Here is a 21,727-nt window from a genome sequence, read left to right as displayed (position 1 = left end):
GAGGTTGATACTACGGTCACTACTGACATCAGCCAGCGATTTTCCAGCCAGTGGTTTCTGTTTTGTTTAGTCATGTTTTATTTGGTCAGATAAAGATTGGCATGGATATAAAGATGCAACACTCATCGTGATTATGCTTGAGAAAATCTAAACCTCTTTCTGTTACTGGTAATCAACCAATGGCAAAAATGATGCCTTACCCTTGACAAATGTTTGCAATTATTCAGAGCCTGCCCGCCCTGTTTCCTTTCGCTTTCTTGCGTCAGAGGGTCTGCAGACCCAGACGAGCCATCTGAGAATGATTAAAAGCGGAAGCAGATTCCTGTGAGTAAGACGTGCTGTGTTTGCCTCACAAAGTGAATTCATCCAACTGTCATTTCTGTTTAACCTCTCACACACATCATGCAACAACAAAACTAGACCACGATAGCAACCACAAATGATTCAGCTTCACTGATTAACTTAATGTCATCGCTGTAACCGCAACCTTTACTGTACTGATATTTTTGTAAATGACAAACAACTACAACGAATAATAATTGATACTTATTTTTTACAGCTGGTTGTTGGTGTATTTTTACTTAACTCAGACAGAAGCAAAAAATCATAAATAATTTATCCTCATGTCATTCCAAACCAGAATGACTTTTTGACACAAAAGAAGATATTTTGAAAAATGTTTTTCCATTCATATGTGTGGTCCAGTGTTTTGAAGCTGATTTCGCTGAATGAATAAAAACATCTAAAACATTGTTCAAAATAACTACTTTTTTCTTTTTTTCATGAAGGCAAGAAACTGAGAATTTTTTCCCCACTTACAATAATTTAAACATTTAAAATAAAATTAATAAATAAAATTTTATATTACAATAAAATAACTTGGTTATCAATAATTAATCCTGTGTGCTAATAAATACAATGTAAATTAAACAAAGGGAAAACATATAATAGTATATGTAATAAACTGTAGTTATGGAAAAAATAGCAAAACAAGACCTCTCAGGTGGTATGCAGTATTTATTATATAGAGTTATTGCCAAATCATTTTGTTTAAATTCTATTTTTGCATATTTTGATCAATATGCAATTATATTTTTGCCTGCAGTTTGGCAGATTGTTTGATTTCACAGGATTGACTGTTCCCATGGATGATTTTTTTTTCACTTCAATTGAAATCCAATTAAAGGCACATTCTGCTGGATTCCAGCAGTGTTTTAAAAACATTTCTGTCTCTACAGTCATTTCATGTTGATTGTCATCAAACATTTTGACAGTTTCTTTTTTATAACTTTGGAAAGAACAGTCCTAATTAATGTCTCTGAAGACATGACTAAGTTTCCATGTCACATCTGATAGTTAGGATAGTTTGTTTTCTCAAGGAACCTCTGCCTTTTTTCACATTCAGAACTTTGTAAAGATTCCATCAAAAGGAAGAATAAAAGAATAGAAGTCTTGTAAAACAATATTTATACCTACATCATATAATTCTGTCTAAATGTATTTGTTGCATCATACAAGTACCAATTATTACAGTCCAATTGAGACTTTTCCTGTACATGAAATCTTCACACATTAAAATCCAGAAGCACAGGCACAGGTTGCGTCTTTGAATTCCTACTTTCCACTTCACTTTGACATTGTGTAGTCTTCTATTTTGGGTGGTTTCTCTTAACAGTCATGACCTCAGCACTGAGTTGGCGGACATCATCTTATCTCAGAGTAGATAAGTAGAGGTAAAGAAGTGCCAAATGAGACGAGAAGCAGAAATATGACCAGTGGTGATGATAGTGATCAACAAAGTTCATCCCTAAAAACCTGCTTATTTAAATGTATTTGGAATTTGTGGAAAAATACATTGTTTCTTTAAATCTTAAAAAAAAAAAAGATGTAGCAGCTCTAAAATACACATCGTCCCAACAAAGATTACGGAAAGTTGCAATTCCCTGTACAATAAAATATTTCCCTTGTAATGGGTTGTTGGGACAACAGCAGCAAAACATTGAGTAAAGACTTTAAAAGGAGAAACGCCTTGAGTCACGTCTGGCTATATTTAGTATTATAAAAGAGGCTTTATAACTTGATGTAGTGGGCACAGCCTCACTCATAAACTCAGATTCACTGGCTCTCACATGTTCTCCTCTTCATTTTCAAAAGCTGACATCTATAAAATAATATTTCAATTAGTCTTTAATAATCTGGTCCAAAATCAAATAGAAATAAATGCTTACGGGGGAAACAAGTTGTGCCTTAATATTTTATTGCATTTCTGTTGTTAGCAGTGAATCAAATATTTCTTCTTTTCTGTGAGTTTTGTTTCCTGGGCTGGATCAGACTCATTGTTCCCAGTCTGATAAGATAACCAATATAGTGCCCTATGGACAAAGAGATATTTTAAATAAAACAGTAATAAATCAGTAAACTTGTAAAAACATGTCTAGGTAAAATTTCAAACCCAAATTCAAGAGAAAATATAAATAAATTATATTGTACAATAAAGAAAGACTATATTTTAGTATTTTTTATTTATTTATTTTTTCTTTTAACTTAAAAGGTCAGAGGTAATATTTTAGGTTAAAGGGGTTCAGCAGACTAAAAAGTTTGGGAATCCTTGCTATAAGATATTCTCATGTTCTAACCAAATCAAATAGGAATTACACCGAATAATTACACCAGAAATAAAGTTTTTTTACCCTAGACTACAGAAGACCAGCAGAAGCATTGCAGTCAGACAGGTGGTGACAAGCGCAGGACTGGGCAGCCATAAGGTAAATGGATCTGTAGAGGACAGGGGAGGGAATCGGCCTCCTGGGAGGAGAGCCTGTTCAAAGACACCCTGTAATTCTGCATGGCCTATCTGTGCCATAGGGACTACTGAAGTGAAAACCACAGATAGTTGGTATATATAGACAGTGGTCAGTACTTACAACAGCACAGGAATGTAATTAGATTTCATAGATGTTAATGGTCACCAGTGAGATAGTAGTAGATACGGACGAGTGAGTGCTCCTGGGAGAATATTTCACACTGGTAGGTGCCTGAGTGCTCTGGCCGAGCAGAGGGGATGAAGTAAAGTGGATCCACTCCAACCGTGACCTCATCAAACCGATCCATCAACACCGTTCTCTCCTGAATGTCAGTTCAGTGGTTGTAAGTACAGAAAGAGTTGGGAGGAAAGGCTTAGAAACTCTGATCTTTAAAGTACTGTCATATTCAACTCTAAATGCAAATATGCATCAATTATTGCTACATGCTTAATGAATGAATAGTAATTGGAACTGTAAGAAATACACTGTAATTTTGTCTGCATAAAAAGAAAATAATATTGCTATAGCCCCCTCTAATTTTGGTAAATTCAGCAGGAGACATACTGTAATTTTGACTGCATTTGAAAAAAAAAAGATAGATAAATTAAGGAACACTCTCAGAAAATAAAGTACATAATTGTACATTTAGGGGTACAATGGCTTGTCACTGGGGCTGTACCCTCAAGGCTACAGCTTTTGTACCCTTGGCATAGGCTTGGGAACATATATGTACCTTTTCGGCCCTCAAAAAGGTACATACATGTACCTTGAGGTCCAATAATAAGCCCTATGGGGTACGTTAGTGTAGATTGTACCTTGGGGGACAGAAATGGTCTCCTACTGTACCCCTATTTCTGACAGTGAATGAATGAATAAATATACAAAATATACAGAGGGTAAAATAAGTATTGAACTCATTCTAAAGGTGCTGTTGTCATTTAATTATTATTATATAAATTATTTTGTGCAATTCTCCTCTATGTGCACTAGAAACTTTTCACACACACTACTGAACATACATAATCCCACAAAAGACTCATATATGTATGTTTACATGCTCATGCACTACAAATCATCTTGCACTTTTCCCCAGCCAGCTGCTTGAATCACAATGTTTCTCTTTGCACATGTACAGTATTATGTGAAGCATTCATGTATATTTTCTTTTTTAGTCCTGGATTGTTAAACATTTATATAGTATATTCATATTCAAAATCTGTCAGTAAGTTAGTTGTGTATTGGTTTTTCTTCATTGTTGTATGTCTATATTTATGTAGCACCGTGGTCCTGTGAGGCACAACATTTTGTTCCATTGTATGTCAACACGTAGTGGAATGACAATAAAGCTCAACTTGAACTTGACTTGAACTTGGCTTGATATATAAATTAGATAAGGCTTGACATTAACACCAGCCAACCCGCCAAATCTGGGTGGATTCCAGCTGTGGCGGGTAACACAGTGACTCCCACTACCCACTTTAGCAGGTTGAATTTTATATAGGCCTACAGTAACACAGCTCAACATTAATGCTTGTCTTAGACAAGTAGATTTTTTGAAGGGGCAAGTGAAAGAAGAGAATTTTACTAGTCTGACCGGAGAACTAATCTGATTAAAGCATCCAATTATGAAAGCACCGAAATTTCAGCGAGAATGATCAACAGTAACAAGGTTGGGCCAGTTGAGGCTCACAAGAAATTAAAACAAACGAAGACAACTGCGCACAGAAGAAATAAAAATGTAACTTTTAAGGATAAAGATAATGTAATTTAAGGATATATTGTCAACGTTGACTGTTTTTGCTCGATTTGGTTAATGAAAATAGCAGAACAGCAGAACAGTCGAGTATTTCTGAGCAACACTCAGCAGTGTTTCGTTACTAAAAGATTCTTGTTTGTGAATTTTAAATCATTTAAGTCAGTGATTCAGTGGCCCATTCATAAAGACAGCCACTTGCTTCACTCTTGAATGAATCAGCCATCTGAACAAATCGTTTGAGGATTCAATGACTCATTATTTAAGACAGTTACTTGCTGACACCTACTGGCAGTTTGCTTTTATAGTACATTATCTTTGCATTTTTTCCAACATTTCATATTTGTATATTAAATATATATTTTAAAACACCAAGCTCACAACATTATTTATGCTGTTAGAATTTTGCAGTCTAAATGAATTCCTGCTATATTTCAGCAATTGAACTGACTTTGTAAATGCATCTGAATGCCACTCCAGTCATTTCTGCTTCTTCTGCAGTGGAAAGATCAGTTTTGTTGAGACTGATTTAATTTGATTGGTAACAGCCCTATATTGTCTTAATATATTGAGTGAAATGATTAATAAAATGTAAGAATTTGATATGAAAGATGATGCATGCATTTAACATGGTTAGGGAAAATATCAGGCCAAGGATGACCTAGAAATCAATTTAAATAAATTTTGTATGCAGTATTAAGTTATGTAAAACGTAATTTGTCCAACAACAAAATTGTGGCCAGTAAAAATGCTCAGTGGCTAAATTTGGAAAACTAATGAATGAATAAATAAAATATTCAGTGAAACTGAAAAAGTATCCTGAATAAAAAAAAGTGTTTTTATATATTACAATAATAATAATAATTGTATTATTAGTTTTGTTCATAAACTATGTTGGCACGGTTTGAATTGATTTTCTCATCACCATTGAATATCTCCAGACTATCTCTGCATCTGTGGGAAGCAGGAAAGGGACATTACACCACATCTGAGTCCTGTTGTTCTCATTTACTTTGATTTCCTTCACTGTAAAAGCACATACATCAAACACACACACACACACACACACACACAGCAATACATTAGACTCAGATCTGTAACACTTCACCTCGCAATTGAAAGCCTTTTGTCAACAGAAGAACAGAGGCAGCACAGTCTGCCCACCATTCACCTAATTATAATATTTAAGCAGAGCCTCTGGTGAGAGCAGCCAAGGAAACGATACACTGAGCAATAATTGTAGCTGTGTTGAGTGGAAATGAATACCACAGTGTGTGGGAGAAGGCCTGCCATCTTATGTGACCCACAGGGCTATCTGTGCGAAATTATATTATGTGTAAAAGTGTGTCAAGGCCCAAGGTTTCATTTAACAACTTTGCTGTGCTCCTAAGTAGAGTTAAAAGCTGTAGATGTTTGCGCTGCGTAAATGCCGTTACATAATTACAGAGGTGGTTCTGTCAGGTTGAGTTATAACATATCCATCATGTCAAGTGTGGAGAGAGTGGGGGAGTGGGGACAGCATAGAATAACATATCATAATATATTGAACAGAACACTGCACACATGTAAAGGAGCCTGTCAACTCACCGGGGCAATCCAGCGGGAACTCACAGGAGTCGTACTGACAGGTCACGCAGTTATAAACAGCACCTTGAACCTGGAAACCTTAACAATATATTTGATCCCATTTATAGTGCACAGTTTTTTTTTTTTTTTTTTCTTTTTTGTCTTTGAAAAAACCTAACTTTACATGACCGGAACCCAATTATCTCCTTTCTAAAATAAGGCATTTTCATATTTTCAAATTCAAATAGCCATTTATACAGTGAGAAAAAAAAAAAAAGATTATATATATATATATATATATATATATATATATATAAATTTTTAAATATATCCACATTCTCAGTCATGCATGAAACACCTCATGAACGTAATTTCCAGAGCTTTTTAAATTAACTCCATGAGCATTTCACCATATTATTTGATAAAACTATCATATACTGTACAGCCATAAAAAAATCAAAGGTCTTCACAACAATAAGTACAATTTTGGTTTAACATCTGTCAAAATAAATTTTTTCTAAAGAACTTTTTAATGATAAAATGTTTATTAAATCATAAGTCCGGAAAAATTAAAATAGTTAACTCAATTTTTTTAAATAAATGAATGAATAGACAATAGGGTCCTTTTATTGTAAAAAATGTTATTCATTGTTCTTGAATCATATTTAACAAGTTTAATGATTTCAATCAATTGACATAAACTGAAATAATTAAAATGAAAGCTTAATATAACCATTAAACTCTATTTAAACAATTTGTTATTTTTTTCTTTGAGTTTTTCCATGAAAGCACTAGTTTAAAAAAAACATTGTTCTGATAAACAACTAAAGAAAAGATGGAACCCATAAATTTCTGCAAGAACTCTAAAGACAGTCATTGGTATGTACAGCAACACCATCATAAGGGAAGTTGTTTGCTGTCACTATATACTGAGTCTCTGGAGTACTCAACAGGACATTTGAAGTACCTGCTCCTGTAGCAATCTGAGGACCTTAAATTACATAAGCACTTTTTTGCTTCATCAGGGGGGTCATGACACATACTGTAGGTGTAACTCACCACATGGGGGGAAACATCCAGATGCTGCAAGAAACGATAAAAAACATTTTAGATACTGCAATATCCATAAGCAAGGAATGTACAGTATAATAGTCAGTAATACTGAGGTGGCTGGGTGCATTGAGTTTTAGAGTGGGAGAACTTACTATGATTTAAGAGTGAGATAAGCGGAAATTGTAATGAAATTTACAGGGAAAAGTGAGAGCTGCAATATTGAAGATGAAGGCTCAGGTCCAGTTTTTCATGGTTTACCAAGCAAAAGAAATGAAGTGATAATGTAAGTCTCACCTCTGGGCAGCCTTGAGGCTGCAGCAATGAAATTGTTTGCTGCTGCCTGTAGCCTGGACTCATAAACTGTATCTGAAAGAAGGGGGAAAGGGGAGATGGACAGAGCCATTTATCTCAATTTCAGTCAAAGTGTGTATGTCAAAGATTACATGTCTGTTTCTATCTGGATCTCTCACTGATATTTCCTGCCAGTTCCAGTCTGTCTTTTTTGCATTCCTTAGTTTGAGGGGAAAATTGGCTCCAAAATTAAATTACTGAATTATTAGAAATGACCTCAAGTAAGCAGTTCTTGTTGAAAATAAATAATGGGGGGAAAACGTCTTCAAATGATCAAATGTATCATTTCATAAACAATTTGAACAATTTGTCTATGTATTATGTAATACTTGCAATCGGTGGAGCGGACAGGTTTACAGCTTTACAACACCCAGAATCTCATAAACACTCTGTGTATCTGGGTGTGGTGAGTGTACACAATCATTTCACATTTGTACATATCACTTTTATGAAAGTCTCTAGGCCTTCCCTTTGGAATCTAAGTGCTGTTGGAGAACACTGATAAAGGATTGTTACGCTTACTATTTCCAATGAATCATGTCTGAAAGGAAATATTTACTACTCTGTGGACTCAGGGTAAATCCTTTCAAATTGTCACAGGTCTGGTCCCAAACAAACACAGCTAGTCTATTACTTGGTTGCTGAAACAGGTAATTAGATAAATCTGTTACCATAATTTTTCTGCTGGTCAAATTCCTCCACTATAGGCATAATTTCAGCCATCAAGATATTCTTCAGCATCAAGTCATAGCCTCTCCCTGTGAAAGAGATACAAAAACATTATATGCAAGAAACTGTACAAATTCTGAACACACTATAAATAACGTTACGTTTAATTGCAGCCTTGGTTTTTTCAGTAGCTAAAATTAAAGTGGAGCAACGTGAAACATTTAATGCACGTTTCTTTATACTTTATTTAATTTGGCTACTAAATAGTTGACGTCAAGCAGAAATATCAGAAAATGTGAACTTTAACAGAATTACATATTTGATCATGCGTAATGATGAAAACTTTGTAGATTAGTGAGGGAAAATAATTAATGTGATAACTTCAGAACGAAGCATGATTAGTTAACGTTAATTTTTTTAAAGAAATATCAGCTTCAGCGTTTTGTTACAAAGCAACGTTATATTCTAGCTGAAGGATATTTTTATATTTACTGAAAGATCTTTTTAATATAGTTTCGGTTATTGTTATTATAAAGTAGTTTTTTAAAAGCAAAAAGATACTCGAGACCGTACTACATTCTGTATAACTTATAGCTTTTCGTAGGTACCGTAGTCTATTGTTTAGTAGCGTAACACCAATAATATTTAATTTATTAATTCTTACCTACTTTTCCTGCTTCAATTACTCTCGATTCATTGTTGAATATGCGATCGAGTGTTTTGAAACAAGAGTCTACATTCCTTATATTGTATTCGGTGAGAACGTGGCCCCAGCACAAACGAAGACTGTCATCGACATCAATAAAGCACTGATAGCAATTATAAACTGTGCTAATTACAGAGCTGAAAAGCAACAGTTTAACGATCATTGTAAACATTTCTGTTATTCAAGGATCTGTTATATAATTCCTCAACCTGTTTGAAACTAAACAACTTTTGAAAATTCTGTTTACATCAAGGATTACATCATCATGACGAAATAATTATCACATGGGCACAGCAAATGTACATTTTAATTTGACACGAATGAAAATGGGACTTTGGCAATACACATAATTTTAGTGATCTTTTACAGTGATTTCTTTTGTTACAATGAAGATATATCTCAACATTTATTAACAAATAGCAAAACTTTCTCTAGTTTCATTGTAAAGTGTGGCCTATAGACGGTTTCAACGGTAACAACATAAACAAATGTTACTGCGCATGCGCGCTTTTGCGGACCTAACTTAACTTCCGGTAGACTTCCAAATAACAACAGCCAAGTCCCTCTAGAGTAGATATTTTTTGATAACAAACAAAATATGTTTGCTGCGTGGATCAGGAGGACTTAATGAAAATGCTAATTCATTCTTTGCCAGCAGGAGATGTTTTAAATCACAGACATAAAGCGTGAGAAATTTCCCCAGTAACAGCTGTACTCAAAGCAGAGCTACCCTCACACGCTGCTTTATCAGACATATAACATGCAAGTCTTCCTTCAGAAATACAGCGATATAAAAACACCTCGTGTGGGAGCACGTTTTGATATTTAAACATATAAATGTAGCCTACGGAATTATTATTATTAAACGTGCAGTATGTAACGTTACTCATGTTTATTCAACGAAGCCTTTTTGAAAATCGATCAGTTTTAAAATTGTGGCGAGTCTCCAAAAATAAATAAACGTATGGGAAACACATCCCACAGCACAACCACCTGAGCCCAACTTCAGTCTACTCATCACCTTGACTTTAACTGCGTTTGTAGACGGCACCGCTAGGCAGACCGATATACACAACACAGACCGGAAGTTAACTTAGGTCCAGGCGCGTGCGCCCGATGAAACCCGATGAAACTATATAGGCGCTAGGATTCTTAAAGGGATAGTCCTCCAAAAAAGGAAAACTAATTTACTAATTCAAACCTGCATGACTTTCTTTTTTTACATGGAACATAAAATATATTTGAAAGAATATAGTCAGATTAGATGACACGCTGAATTTAGATGAAAACAAGGCTGTGAGGGAAAGACTAATACAATTGTACAAACTTTGTAAATGTAATAGATCACATCATTTTCACCAACTAACAACTTTAAAAACTGTTTTAAGGGGTTTTTGTCTATGTTTCAGCAGCTGCACAATAGGTATTTTGTTAAACAACGGTTCAAGTCATTGAACGCATGCTGTAGTACTTTTATCTCCCGCAGCCTCGTTTTCATTCCTGTCAAAATTTAAATATGGCAATACCCAGACTTAGGTCTATTGGTGACCAATGATCAGTGATTTCATATGGACAAAAAATACAATAGAAACCAATGTCAGTGAAAACCTAAATGTTTGGATACCAACATTCTTCAAAATATCTTCTTTTATGTTCCACAGAAAAATATAAAGTCATACAGGATTTGAAGGACATGAAAGTGAGTAAATGGTTACAGAATTTTATTAGGTTTTAGGTGAGACTAGTTCAGTTTGATCTTGCAGTGATTCCAGACAAAAGCACTATAGGTCTGTGATGTTCATGGTCTTGTGGAGTGTTCCCCCATTAAGAAATATTGCTAATTTACTCCATTGTCTTTTCAACCCTCTTCCTGCTCCAATTATGCACCATTTTGCTGCAAAGTAAAGAGATGGGGAGTGTGTGTGTGAAAGAGAGAGAGAGAGAGAGAGCGAGAGAAGGGAAAAGGGCAGGAGAGGGTGATGCCTGTGTGCCTGTTGATGATGGTGGTGGGGTGCTATTGCAAATGATCCAAATTGACCGGAACAAAGGGAAAGGAAAACGCTTTCTTTGCATGTGATCGACCACTGATCTCTGAGCAGCAGACAAAAGAAAGGAAAAAGACAAAACATAAATTTACAATAATGAAATAATGGGTGAGACATTTGGAAAAGCATAATTGCCATTTCAAAGATTAATAGAAAGATTTAAACATAAACATATTTTAAAAAATCTAATCTGATATAATAGGATCCCCAACATAGTCAATTTGTGTATGTGTGTCTGAGAAACAGAGAGACTACCAATCAAGCCCACAAGCTCACTGCATCCCATATCCCACACCCCTCCCCCCATTCATCACCCCAAAACCCCCTCTCCTGCCTCCACCCCCTCCCGTCTTTGCCAAAGTGTCGCCATGGTAACGAGACAGGGTACCTAATACATGAAGTTAATATATTTCCAGTGGCAGGAGCGACTTGGGTACTAATGCATTCATCTGTCTCTGCAAAGACAAGCCAATCAATAGTGAGCAGGAGCCCCACAACAGGCCTGCCAGAGAACAGACAGCAATGATCAGAAGACAGGTAGCATTGCACTGCACTGTCCTGAGATGCTAATTCTACAGCTGGCTCTCCAACAGAAGGCCAGAAAGGCAGAGAGGGTTCAGTGAAAAATGAACATATCATGGAGTGCCGGTGTCTCTTTTTTCCCAGGTTCATTTGTCAGTTGTGATTTTGAATTTGCGTCACATGCAGGCAAGTTTTTCTATATTATTAAGTGTTATTATATTTGGTTTGTGATAGAAATCTTTGTATCCAACATGTTGCGGTGATGCAATGCGGGATGCTTAATTTCGATTTGCATTAATTAAAAACAGGACCACTGATAAGTGTGAACAAATTATACCTGAAAAAAGGGGCTCACGCTGCTCAGAATCAGTCAAACATTCAGGCTCACTTCATTCAAGCTGTCATTGAGATTAGAAAACACACAATAATTAAACCAAACAACTACTAAGTCCCCAGCAATGCTTTGTGAAATGTTTAATTTTAAATAGCTTTACTGATAAGTTTGAACAAATTATGCAAATATAAAAAAAATAATAAATTGCCAATATGTTTGAAATAAAGCACAGTGAGAGCATCAGGTATAGATCAGGCCTATTATAGTGAACTAAAATCATATCATCATATTAAAGAAAAATACCTGGAATAAAATATAAAGTTAAACTTATTTAACTTAAATAAAAAAACTGAAAAAAAAATGATTAAAAAAATTGTAATAAGAAAACCTAATGAAATTGATAAAGAAAACATACAAAACCTTTAGAGTTAAAAAGGAAAATTTTTAAATAAGACAAATTCTAAATATTAATAAAAACTATTATAGTATCTAAATGAAACTAAAAAGTCACTGGTATCGATAAAGGGGAGAAGAGATACATAATGACATATGGATCAACACATTTGTATGTTTGTAAAATACATCCGTCTTGTTTTGTGTGAACGGAAATACATTATCAGTGAAGATAATATTATGGGGTCGCCACCCTTGGCTGTCTTCTTATTGGACCCTTTTTTTGTGTAGAACACAAAGCCAGCCAATAGGGTGTGTCCCCAGTAGTCACTACCACAACTGGAGGGCCAGAGTACAATCTAATCATTTACAGTACAATAACGCTAAATCTAAACATAAAACAGATCCTTTTCAGCATATGTTTAATCAGCTACTGTAAATAAAGCTAAGACTGATTTAAAGGCATGATAAAAATGCAAATATTTCTCCTTGGTTTGACTTTTTGGGATGACGGTGCATGCAGCCCTGTTCCTGAGGACCTCACCTGTGACCTAGTTTGACCTCACAGGTTAAGGGTCTCAGGGACAAAGAGACATACTGTGAAAAAAAACAGGACCATGTTTCTGGAATTTAAAATGCACAATTACATCATTCTTTCTTTCTGATGTCTTCGAAACCTCATTTAAAGCACCTGGAAAAAGGGGACTGCATTGCGCTGTACAGATTTTCACCCTCACTTCCTTCAGGCAGTGAAGGTGCACAGAGAGCAGTAAACACATAATGTTTGCACCAAACTGTGTTGTGTCAGTCATAATAAAACCATGGGGTGTTGTTGATGGGTACTTTTACTGCAATATGTTTCACCGTAAGCCGTGGCATCATCCTCTGTGTGATTCTACAAGGAGCTTCAGTAAAACCTCAACAGCTTGAGGAGCTTTTCTTTTTTTCTTTTGGAAAATCAAAGACACATTCACCGACTCCTGAGACAAAGATAGAGGATTTCTCCGCAATATTACATAACAACCAAGACTACAATCAAATAAAACTTACAGTGAAAAGTAATTCTTAGTAAATTAACATATTAAAAAAATCAACCAACCAACCAAAAATAACATGTTAACACTTGAATGGCTCCTTCACCTGTCATTGGGTAACATGAGGACAGGGCAAAATGGAATACCTACAGCACAGTATATGGAAGTAATCCAGTTTTCCCAAAATGTCCAGGTGTTAGGTCGAAACCTGTGAAGATAAAACAAAACAAATGTGAATAAATCCAATGCAAACATTTTAAGTAGCTAAACAAGTGATTAACACTTATTTTCACATAGATTTATGTTACACAGTGCATGAACTGTAAATGGGGACCTGAAGAAGGTAAAATGGTGCAATAGTGCCCCTTCTTGGTAGACAGCTGGTACAACTGACACAGTGACTGAGTGAGTAGAGACACCAAACTGTTCAAATCTTGACCATGACAATTTCCTAAAAGTGTACTGGGTTATCATAAAAAAAATTGCAAGTTGACAAACTGATTAAGATCTTCACACCTTGCCGGTTGCAGACATGCAATACTTCAAACTGGTCAAGACTCAAAAATACTATGGCGATAAAATATTTCTCAAACATCACACCGTCATGAATTATGAAAACGACTGCAGCAGTAGTTAGACTCACACTTCTGTTGTCTTTTAAAACATTAAATAAGCCAAACAAGCGTACTTCAAAGCATCTCTCTATCTCAGAATTAGAGAATTATTATCTGTCTCACATACATGCATGTGCACAGGTGTGTCAATCACAAGCACCACAATAAACTATATACGGCAAATACAAGCCTCTGCTGTGCCAAAAATCGCATAATGCAGGGGCAAAATAGCAGGGGTGAATGGCAAAGATCCAAAAGGAGATGTACTACCTTATCCTGGCATCTGGAATATGCAGACTTTGACCATGTCAAGCTTTGTGGCGACAAAAAGTGCATGTCGATGTACGAGGTCTGTGGAAAACTACAAATATGAGATAAAAAACCAATTCACGTGCAGCATTAAGGATGCAGAAACGTATCATACTCTGAAAAGTTAAACCTGACGACACAAAGACAAAGTGAAAGAAAACGGAAAATAAGAAAATGTCCACTCTCCAATCTAAGTGTCTGGAAAGAGAAAAACAGTCAGACAGTCAGTCAGACGCACAGACAATGAGCCCACAGGCAGGTAGAGCAAAGACAATCATGCTGATCCCATAGGTAGCACACAACCTACCTCCCCTACAGCAATCCTATAGTCTACAGCACCACCAGCCCCTCAGACTGTGTCCTCTCTGTCAGACACACACACACACACACACACACACACATTTTTTCTGCCTTTGCCTTTGAGTCTTCCACCACTCTGTCTTTTCAGCATCTCAAGCACTCACATCCCTTGTCCCCAATCTCAAACTCTCTCGCTTTTTTCCTCTCAATCCCTCCCTAGCCTTCAACATCCCTATTCTCTCTCTCTCTCTCTCCCTCGCTCACGTTTTTTCAGGCATCGTGTCTCTGTTACTACCCAAGCACCCCCCCCCCCCCCCCCTTTCGCAGTCTGTGCGCTTGTGTATGTGTGTGTCTGAGAGAGGAAATGTGTGTGAGAGACAGAGGGAGCAGGGAGGGGGCAAAGGGGAGAAGAGAGCCGAGGGTAGGAAGGAATGGGAAACGAAGGGGGAGGGTCAGAATCTCAAACAGGGTGAAAAGCCGATGAGCATCAGGCTAGCAAAATGATAAAGTGGTGGAAAATATTACTATCCGCGTTTGCCGCAATCTTCTGTTAATCAATCCACGGGTATGCCTCACCAGATTACACTCCGTCTTCACGACATGCCGCGGCTTCACCAGTGCAGCAAATCGCCTATAGCTACTTGTGCACTAATGTGTTCCCACACTACATTTTTCAGCACCAGAAGCATCACGCTCTGTGCATTTGAATTCGATAAAGATAATTCTGTTCTCATATACTCAACCGAATGTCATTCCAAACATGTATGACATTCTTTCTTCTGCAGAACACAAAAGAAGATGTCTTAGTACTTCCTATTTTTGATTTAATGATAGTTACTGTGGTTTAGTGTTGTTTTGGACCTCATTGACTTTCAATGTGGAAACTGTGACCATTTTGTCTCAGGATTCTCTGAAGCTTGGAAAGTTTGAAAGAACAGCAGCTTTTTTTGTCTGTTTAATCAAAGTCACTGTTTCGGAACCCATTCACTTTCAGTACAGACAAAACATTTGTCAAAATATCTTTTGTGTGTCTGTGTGTGTTTTGTAGAAGAAAGTCAAAGAGGTTTGGTACGACATGACAGAACTGAAATTTTTGGGGTGGACTGTCCCTTTAAAAACACAAAAAGAACAAAACCAAGATATTGTGCGTCAAACGATATAATGCAACATGCAATATGTATGTTTAGTATCCTTTGGTAAATAAAACTATATTAAGGTCATGTGTCACACGTACACTATTTTATATGTGCTTAAAAAGTGTATAAACTTTTAAAATGGCAAAATCAACAGTTTGCTGGTAAAATTGAAACAATTTCTGCTACGTAAACTGCTCATTTCTTCGACTAAATGGTGCATTGTCCTCGCATGGCCTCTTTAGCCAGCCACACTCCAGTCCCACAGCCTCAGTGGAGGTGTAGTCATTTAAATATGATTTATGACATGCTGGTACAGTGAGTGGGGGAGGCTACTCGTTTTGCTTTGAGAGCGAACAGTAACAAAGACAAAGATAGGCGCAAGTAGCAATGAGGAAGAGCTAAGAGGGAATAGCCCCTTTTTCATGCCATCGCAACCAGCGGGTATGAAAGTCCCTTGTTCTGGAGCCAAAATGTCTGCTGCAGACAGCTTTATTAGTACAGTCTGGGATAAAGACGTTCAGACATTGATGCGCAGGAACATGAAAGCGCCTACTTAAACAACGATGCACTGGTATGGATCAACTATACATTAGCTTTACAGCAGCTTATTCAAAGGGAATGCTTAATAACCTCCATTTCCACAACTCCGAGGGATGGCAACAGCTGTTATTAGTGCTGCTGACTGCAGGCAGTCTGGAAGTTATTTAGCTAGCGCTTGATCTGCTTGATCACTCTTGTTCATTTCTATGCATCCTCTCATAAATAAACCTCTTTATTTTCTCTATATATCTATCCCTCTGTCTTCTTCCACCTTTTTATATTCTAATGTCTGTACTTTATTGATATTGTGTTTTTTTGCATCTCCTTTTTTTTTTTCGATGCGGACTGCTTTCTGTCTCGGTTTGCATGGATGCTCCTGTGCTGTCCAGTGTGCTGCATGCCTGCAATAAGGGAGCACAATGAGACAAAGCACTGAGTTTCTCACTGAAGGAATGACGTCACCTTGTTTGGTACAGGTCTCCCCATTTCAGGGCCCAGATGGCCACACAAGTCATTCTCAATTGAACCGCTCATCACGTGGCAAGGCATCCACTTCCTCCAGTCACCAGAGAAATGTCAGGAAAATTTCCACTCTGGTTTAAGGAGGAGAATGACTGTGTAACAGTATAGTAAAAACAATAATGTGAAACAATTTAAAATGAATAAATATTTCTAAATTAAATATTTTGTTTTAAAATATTTGAAAATGTAATTTATTCTTGTAAATAACTTTAGGTTTCAGTGTCACACGATTCTTCAGAAATCGTGTGACACTGAAACCTGAAGCTGATACTATAGCTGATACTCAGCTATATATATCTCAATGAGACCAGATTAAACTTCTAAATTATCTAAGCTAACAGAGTGTGTTAAAAATGTAAAAGATTGGATGACCAATAATTTTCTCCTATTAAATTTGGATAAGACAGAGATATTAATTATTGGACCAAAAAACACTACACAGAATCTTGTAGATTACAATTTGCAACTAGACGGATGTACTGTTACTTCCTCTACAGTCAAAAATCTGGGTGTTATATTAGACAACACAAATTGTTTTTGAAAACCAAATTTCCCATGTTACAAAAACAGCATTCTTCCATCTTAGAAACATTGCCAAGCTATGAAACATGTTATCTGTTTCTGATGCAGAAAAGCTAGTTCATGCATTCATGACCTCTAGACTGGACTATTGTAATGCACTTCTAGGTGGTTGTCCTGCATCTTCAATAAACAAGCTACAGGTAGTCCAAAATGCAGCGGCTAGAGTCACCAGGTCAAGAAAATATGATCATATTACCCCAATTTTACAGTCTCTGCACTGGCTACCTTTTAAGTTATAATAGCCTTCCTGATAATGTTCGGGGTTCAGACACACTCTCTCTGTTTAAATCTAGATTAAAAACACATCTATTTCACCAAGCATTCAAATAATGCATCTCTTAAATTGTGACTGCAGTTGCATCTGATCAAATGCGCATTCTTATTCTTTAGCTTGGGTTAAACTAATTAATTTTACTTTGTTGGAACAGCAGCTACGCTAATAATGTCTCTATTTGTCTCTCTGTTTTGCCTAACTAGGATTTACACAAGCTCCAGTCTGGATCCAGAACACCTGAGAAGTGATGATGCCAACCCCTCAGAGGACCCCAGATGATGCTAACCCTGAACCAACAAACAGAACTAACAAATATTGCTACAAGTGTGATTGCATCATATAATTACTGTAAATAATGTTCATCGTCTGGTTGACTACGTCTTGTATAAATTTTTCTGAAAAATCCTGTCATATGCACACAAACTGACAGTCACAACTTATAAGCTATTTCTAAATATTGTAGAAACGTAATTTTCCGTAAAGTTGCTTTGTAATGATTTGTATCGTAAAAAGCACTATAAAAATAAACTTAAATTGATTTGAAAAAATCATTATCATGTTCTGCGTTGGAGTTGAACAAACAAATATTATTAATGTTGAAAACAGTTGTGCTGCTTAATATTTTAGTGGAAACTAAGATACATTTTTTTTCAGAATTCTTTGAATAGAACATAAAGTTTAAAATAACAGCATTTATTTGAAAATGAAATGTTTCAGAACATTATTAATGTCTTAACTGTCACTTTTTTTATCAATTCAATGTGTCCTTGCTGAATAAAAATATTATTATTATTATTATATTTTTTTTTAAGTATTACTGACCCCAAAACTTTGAAATATAGTGTACAGCCGTGGCCAAAAATTTTGAGAATGAAACAAATAATAATTTTCCCAACTCTGCTGCCTTTGCATATACTCCAGAATGTTATGAAAAGTGATCAGATGAATTGCAATTAATTGCAAAGTCCTTCTTCACCATGGAAATTAACTTAATCTCAAAAACATTTCCACTGCATTCAGCCCTGCCACAAAAGGACCAGCTGACATCGTGTCAGATATTCTCTCATTAACACAGGTGAGAGTGTTGACAAAGACGAGGCTAGAGATTACTCTGTCATGTTGACTGAGTTAGAATAACAGAGGGTGGTGCTTGAAATCGTTGGTCTTTCTCTGTTAACTATGGTTTCCTGCAAGGAAACAGGTGCAGTTATCACTGCTTTGCACAAAAAGGGATTCACAGGCAAGGATAATGCTGCTAGTAAGATTGCACCTAAATCAATCATTTATCGGACCATCAAGAACTTCAAGGAGAGAGGTTCAATTGCTGTGAAGAAGGCTGTTATAGGATTCTGTCACTTCGGTCTAGTTTATTCATTGTTTTGGGACTGAGACCTGACACTCCCGTCTTGTCGTGTTTTTATGTGAGCGCGCAGCTTTGAGCTTGCACGAACAGTACGCTCTCTTGTCTGCATGCCTTATTTCATGTTGGAGCTTGGTGTTCGGATCCCAGCACTCATGTCTTGTTCAGATTCAGTTTCAGTTTGGTGTCGGGCTCGGACACTTGCGCTCCATGTTCTGTCTAGTTGTGGGAACATTCGGTCTCGACTTCGCTCCGGCCGTGTGCCTTCTGTCTGCGTGTGTTCGTGTCTTGTTTTTTTCAAGCACATGGCTTGTGATTGTTTTGCTGGCCATTTGCTTGTGTTTTTGTTTTGTGTGAGCACATGGCTTTTGTCTTTGTTTCCTTTGCTTTCACACAATCTTTTTTGTTTAAAGCGCTATATAAATAAAGGTGACTTGACTTTATACCATGTGCTCTCATGTAAATTGTCTTGACCTCAATCTTCTTGTTACCTGATTATTGTTTAATTCGCCCCACTTGTGTTCCCTCTTTACCCTCCTCATTTGCTCCCTATTTATTCTCCTTGTGTTTGCAGTCCCTTGCCAGTTTGTTGTTGTACATTGCTTGTATCCAGTCTGCTTTGTCCTGTCCTGCCTTGCCAAGCCTGGTCGTCAGCCTGTTTTCCCCTACAGGGTAGTTCTGGTTTGTTTTTGTTTTACTTTAGCCAATAAAAAACCCTTTCTCCTGCATCAGTGAGTCCTCGCCTCATCCCTTCATCCCCAACCCTGACAGGGCGCCCAAGAAAGTCCAGAAAGCACCAAGTTGATTTAGCCACAAGAATGGGGGCACCACCAGTGCAGAGCTTGCTCAGGAATGGCAGCAGGCAGGTGTGAGAGCATCTGCACGCACAGTGAGGAACAGAATTTTAGAGGATTGCCTGGTGTCAAAAAGGACAGCAAAGTGTAACGAATTAAAACTTCCTATTCATCCGGAAGAAGGAGGCGGGAACCGGCGGACAATCAAAGGACATTTTAATAATAACAAAATAAACACAAAACAGCGCACCAGCCCCTCACGGACGACTGGTGCGCTCAAATAAAAACACAGAACACAACTAAAAGCCCAGGCCTGGTCCTCTCTCGTCCTTCACTGTCGTCGCTCCAGTTTTATATCCTTCCATCTCCTACGTGGGCCTCGAGACTGGCAGTGGGTCGCAGGTGACACTGATTTCCCAATCATTGCCGGCCTCCCTCCTTGTTCCCACGTCCCTCGGCCCCGCCCCACTCGCCACACAAAGAACCAACTTGTCTCCAGGAAAAACATCAGGGACCGACTGATATTCTCAAAAGTGACAAAGTGACGTGACATACAGTGCATAAACACACACACCCAGAGCAGTGGTCAGCCATTTATGCTGCAGCTGCCCAGGGAGCAGTTGGGGGTTCAGTGTCTTGCTCAAGGGCACATCAGTCATGGTATTGCCAGTCCAAGACTCAAAACCTCAACCTTAGGATTAGGAGTCAAACTCTCTAACCACTTGGCCACGACATCCCCAGGAAAGGGGAAGTTTTTCTCCAAAAGGTACAGGGATTGGACTGCTGAGGACTGTGATTGCTGCAACCCCCAGCTGCTCCTTCGTCGAATCCACCGGCCGTGCTGTTCTCAAGCTGCCGTGTGTGACGTGGGTTTCATTGTGAAAGCGAAACTACCTTGTTTTGCTTTCCAAAAAAGGGCACAACTAGAAATCAGTGGTTACGGTGTATTTACAACACTTTTCCAGAACAGTTCAACACAAATATTCAGATGTGTGCAGTGCATTTTATGGAGGACTGTTTCCAGAACCTACTGAGTAGCCTACGATGCATCTGTGCTCAAAGGCTGTTCTATAAAGTGGGGCAGTTCAAACTTTGCAAAGACAGTCTGGCGCTTCTGACTCAAAGTACGTTTTCTATATTTAAAGAATTTGCCACATGATTTTAAACGCTGATTTAAACGCGAGTTTTGAGCAGTGAAGAGTAGCACTTGTTGTTTGTCGTTTCTCCAATCACAAATGCAGACATGGTTTTATGTTTACGCAGCGTGATATGCAACATAATGTGTAAAAATACAGTATAAGTCATTGTAATCAGTAATTATGTCCCCAATGGATGCAACAAATGCCTCGTTTGTAATGGGTTTAATTGGTTTTGTCTTGTTGTGCTGGGAGACGGCATCACAGTATGCTAAGAGTCATAAAAGAAGTATACTAATAGCACACTTGAATAAACTTCTTTTTCGTACGGTTAGGTAACTATAAAGTTTACTTCTCCCAGTTTACTGGAGAGCTACTTTAACGTGTTTCAGGAGGAGAGGATGAATTTGCATGTTGTAAATCCTACAGTTCACACAACTAACACGGTCGATATAAAAGTGTTAAAACTACCAAACAGATTTACTTATAAGATATAAGATATTTCATAATACAGTCACTTCAGAAAAAAACTCACTCTGGGGGCTCAGCTAGAATATTTTAAACTCACGTGTGAAAGGGTTAACCAAACTATGTCACAGACTATTCGTTAAGACCCTAAAGAATCATATCAACTTGTGGAAAATGGCCATCCGATGACCCCTTTAAGGACTGCTTTGGCCAGCTGACTGCTAACATTTTTTATATTCTTCATATTCTGTATGGTGGTCGGTTCATACTGATAGATATTTATCTTTTCCAGTAAGTTTAAATTGATTTTTACATTTCATGGACATTTTTACCTTTAACATTTTATAAAGATTTTTTTTCTAAAAGTGTCCATATTAGTAAACTCTGAAATCAGTATAAACAAAATCCATCTTTGCAATGCAGAGGAAACACAGAATCTGCATCTGAAGTGGCATTTAGATG

The 21,727-nt window shown here is 37.1% G+C and overlaps 1 protein-coding gene across 3 annotated transcripts; it reads right to left on the bottom strand.

Moving 5' to 3' along the window:
• Positions 1-276: 276 nt before the first annotated feature.
• spaca6 (sperm acrosome associated 6) lies at positions 277-9,130 on the bottom strand. 3 transcript variants are annotated; one of them, XM_059567829.1, is made up of 10 exons: positions 8,861-9,129; positions 8,199-8,285; positions 7,471-7,542; positions 7,183-7,206; positions 6,145-6,222; positions 5,483-5,583; positions 2,970-3,126; positions 2,691-2,871; positions 2,229-2,372; positions 277-292 (listed from the first exon to the last, which is right to left on the bottom strand). In XM_059567829.1, the coding sequence occupies exons 1-9, from the start codon at positions 9,072-9,074 to the stop codon at positions 2,273-2,275; spliced, it is 1,014 nt and encodes a 337-aa protein (XP_059423812.1). In that variant the 5' UTR covers positions 9,075-9,129; the 3' UTR covers positions 277-292; positions 2,229-2,272. The 3 variants fall into 3 exon arrangements, with proteins under 3 accessions (XP_059423812.1, XP_059423813.1, XP_059423811.1); XM_059567830.1 differs by lacking the exon at positions 277-292 and having other exon boundaries at positions 1,891-2,372; positions 2,691-2,868; positions 8,861-9,130; XM_059567828.1 differs by lacking the exon at positions 277-292 and having other exon boundaries at positions 1,920-2,372.
• Between the last annotated feature and the right edge of the window lie 12,597 nt (positions 9,131-21,727).

The sequence above is a fragment of the Carassius carassius genome, chromosome 15, assembly GCF_963082965.1.
Source record: "Carassius carassius chromosome 15, fCarCar2.1, whole genome shotgun sequence".
Taxonomy (NCBI): domain Eukaryota; kingdom Metazoa; phylum Chordata; class Actinopteri; order Cypriniformes; family Cyprinidae; genus Carassius; species Carassius carassius.
The sequence above is the reverse complement of the archived record's forward strand: the minus strand, read 5'-3'. Positions and strand labels throughout refer to the sequence as shown.

Coding starts and splice junctions, on each gene's coding strand:
- spaca6 (XM_059567829.1), bottom strand. CDS start 9,074: ATGTTTACAATGATCGTTAAACTGTTGCTTTTCAGCTCTGTAATTAGC. Junction 8,286..8,860: donor AATTGAAGCAGGAAAAGTAG/GTAAGAATTAAT, acceptor TCTCTTTCACAG/GGAGAGGCTATGACTTGATG. Junction 6,223..7,182: donor TGGATGTTTCCCCCCATGTG/GTGAGTTACACC, acceptor TATATTGTTAAG/GTTTCCAGGTTCAAGGTGCT.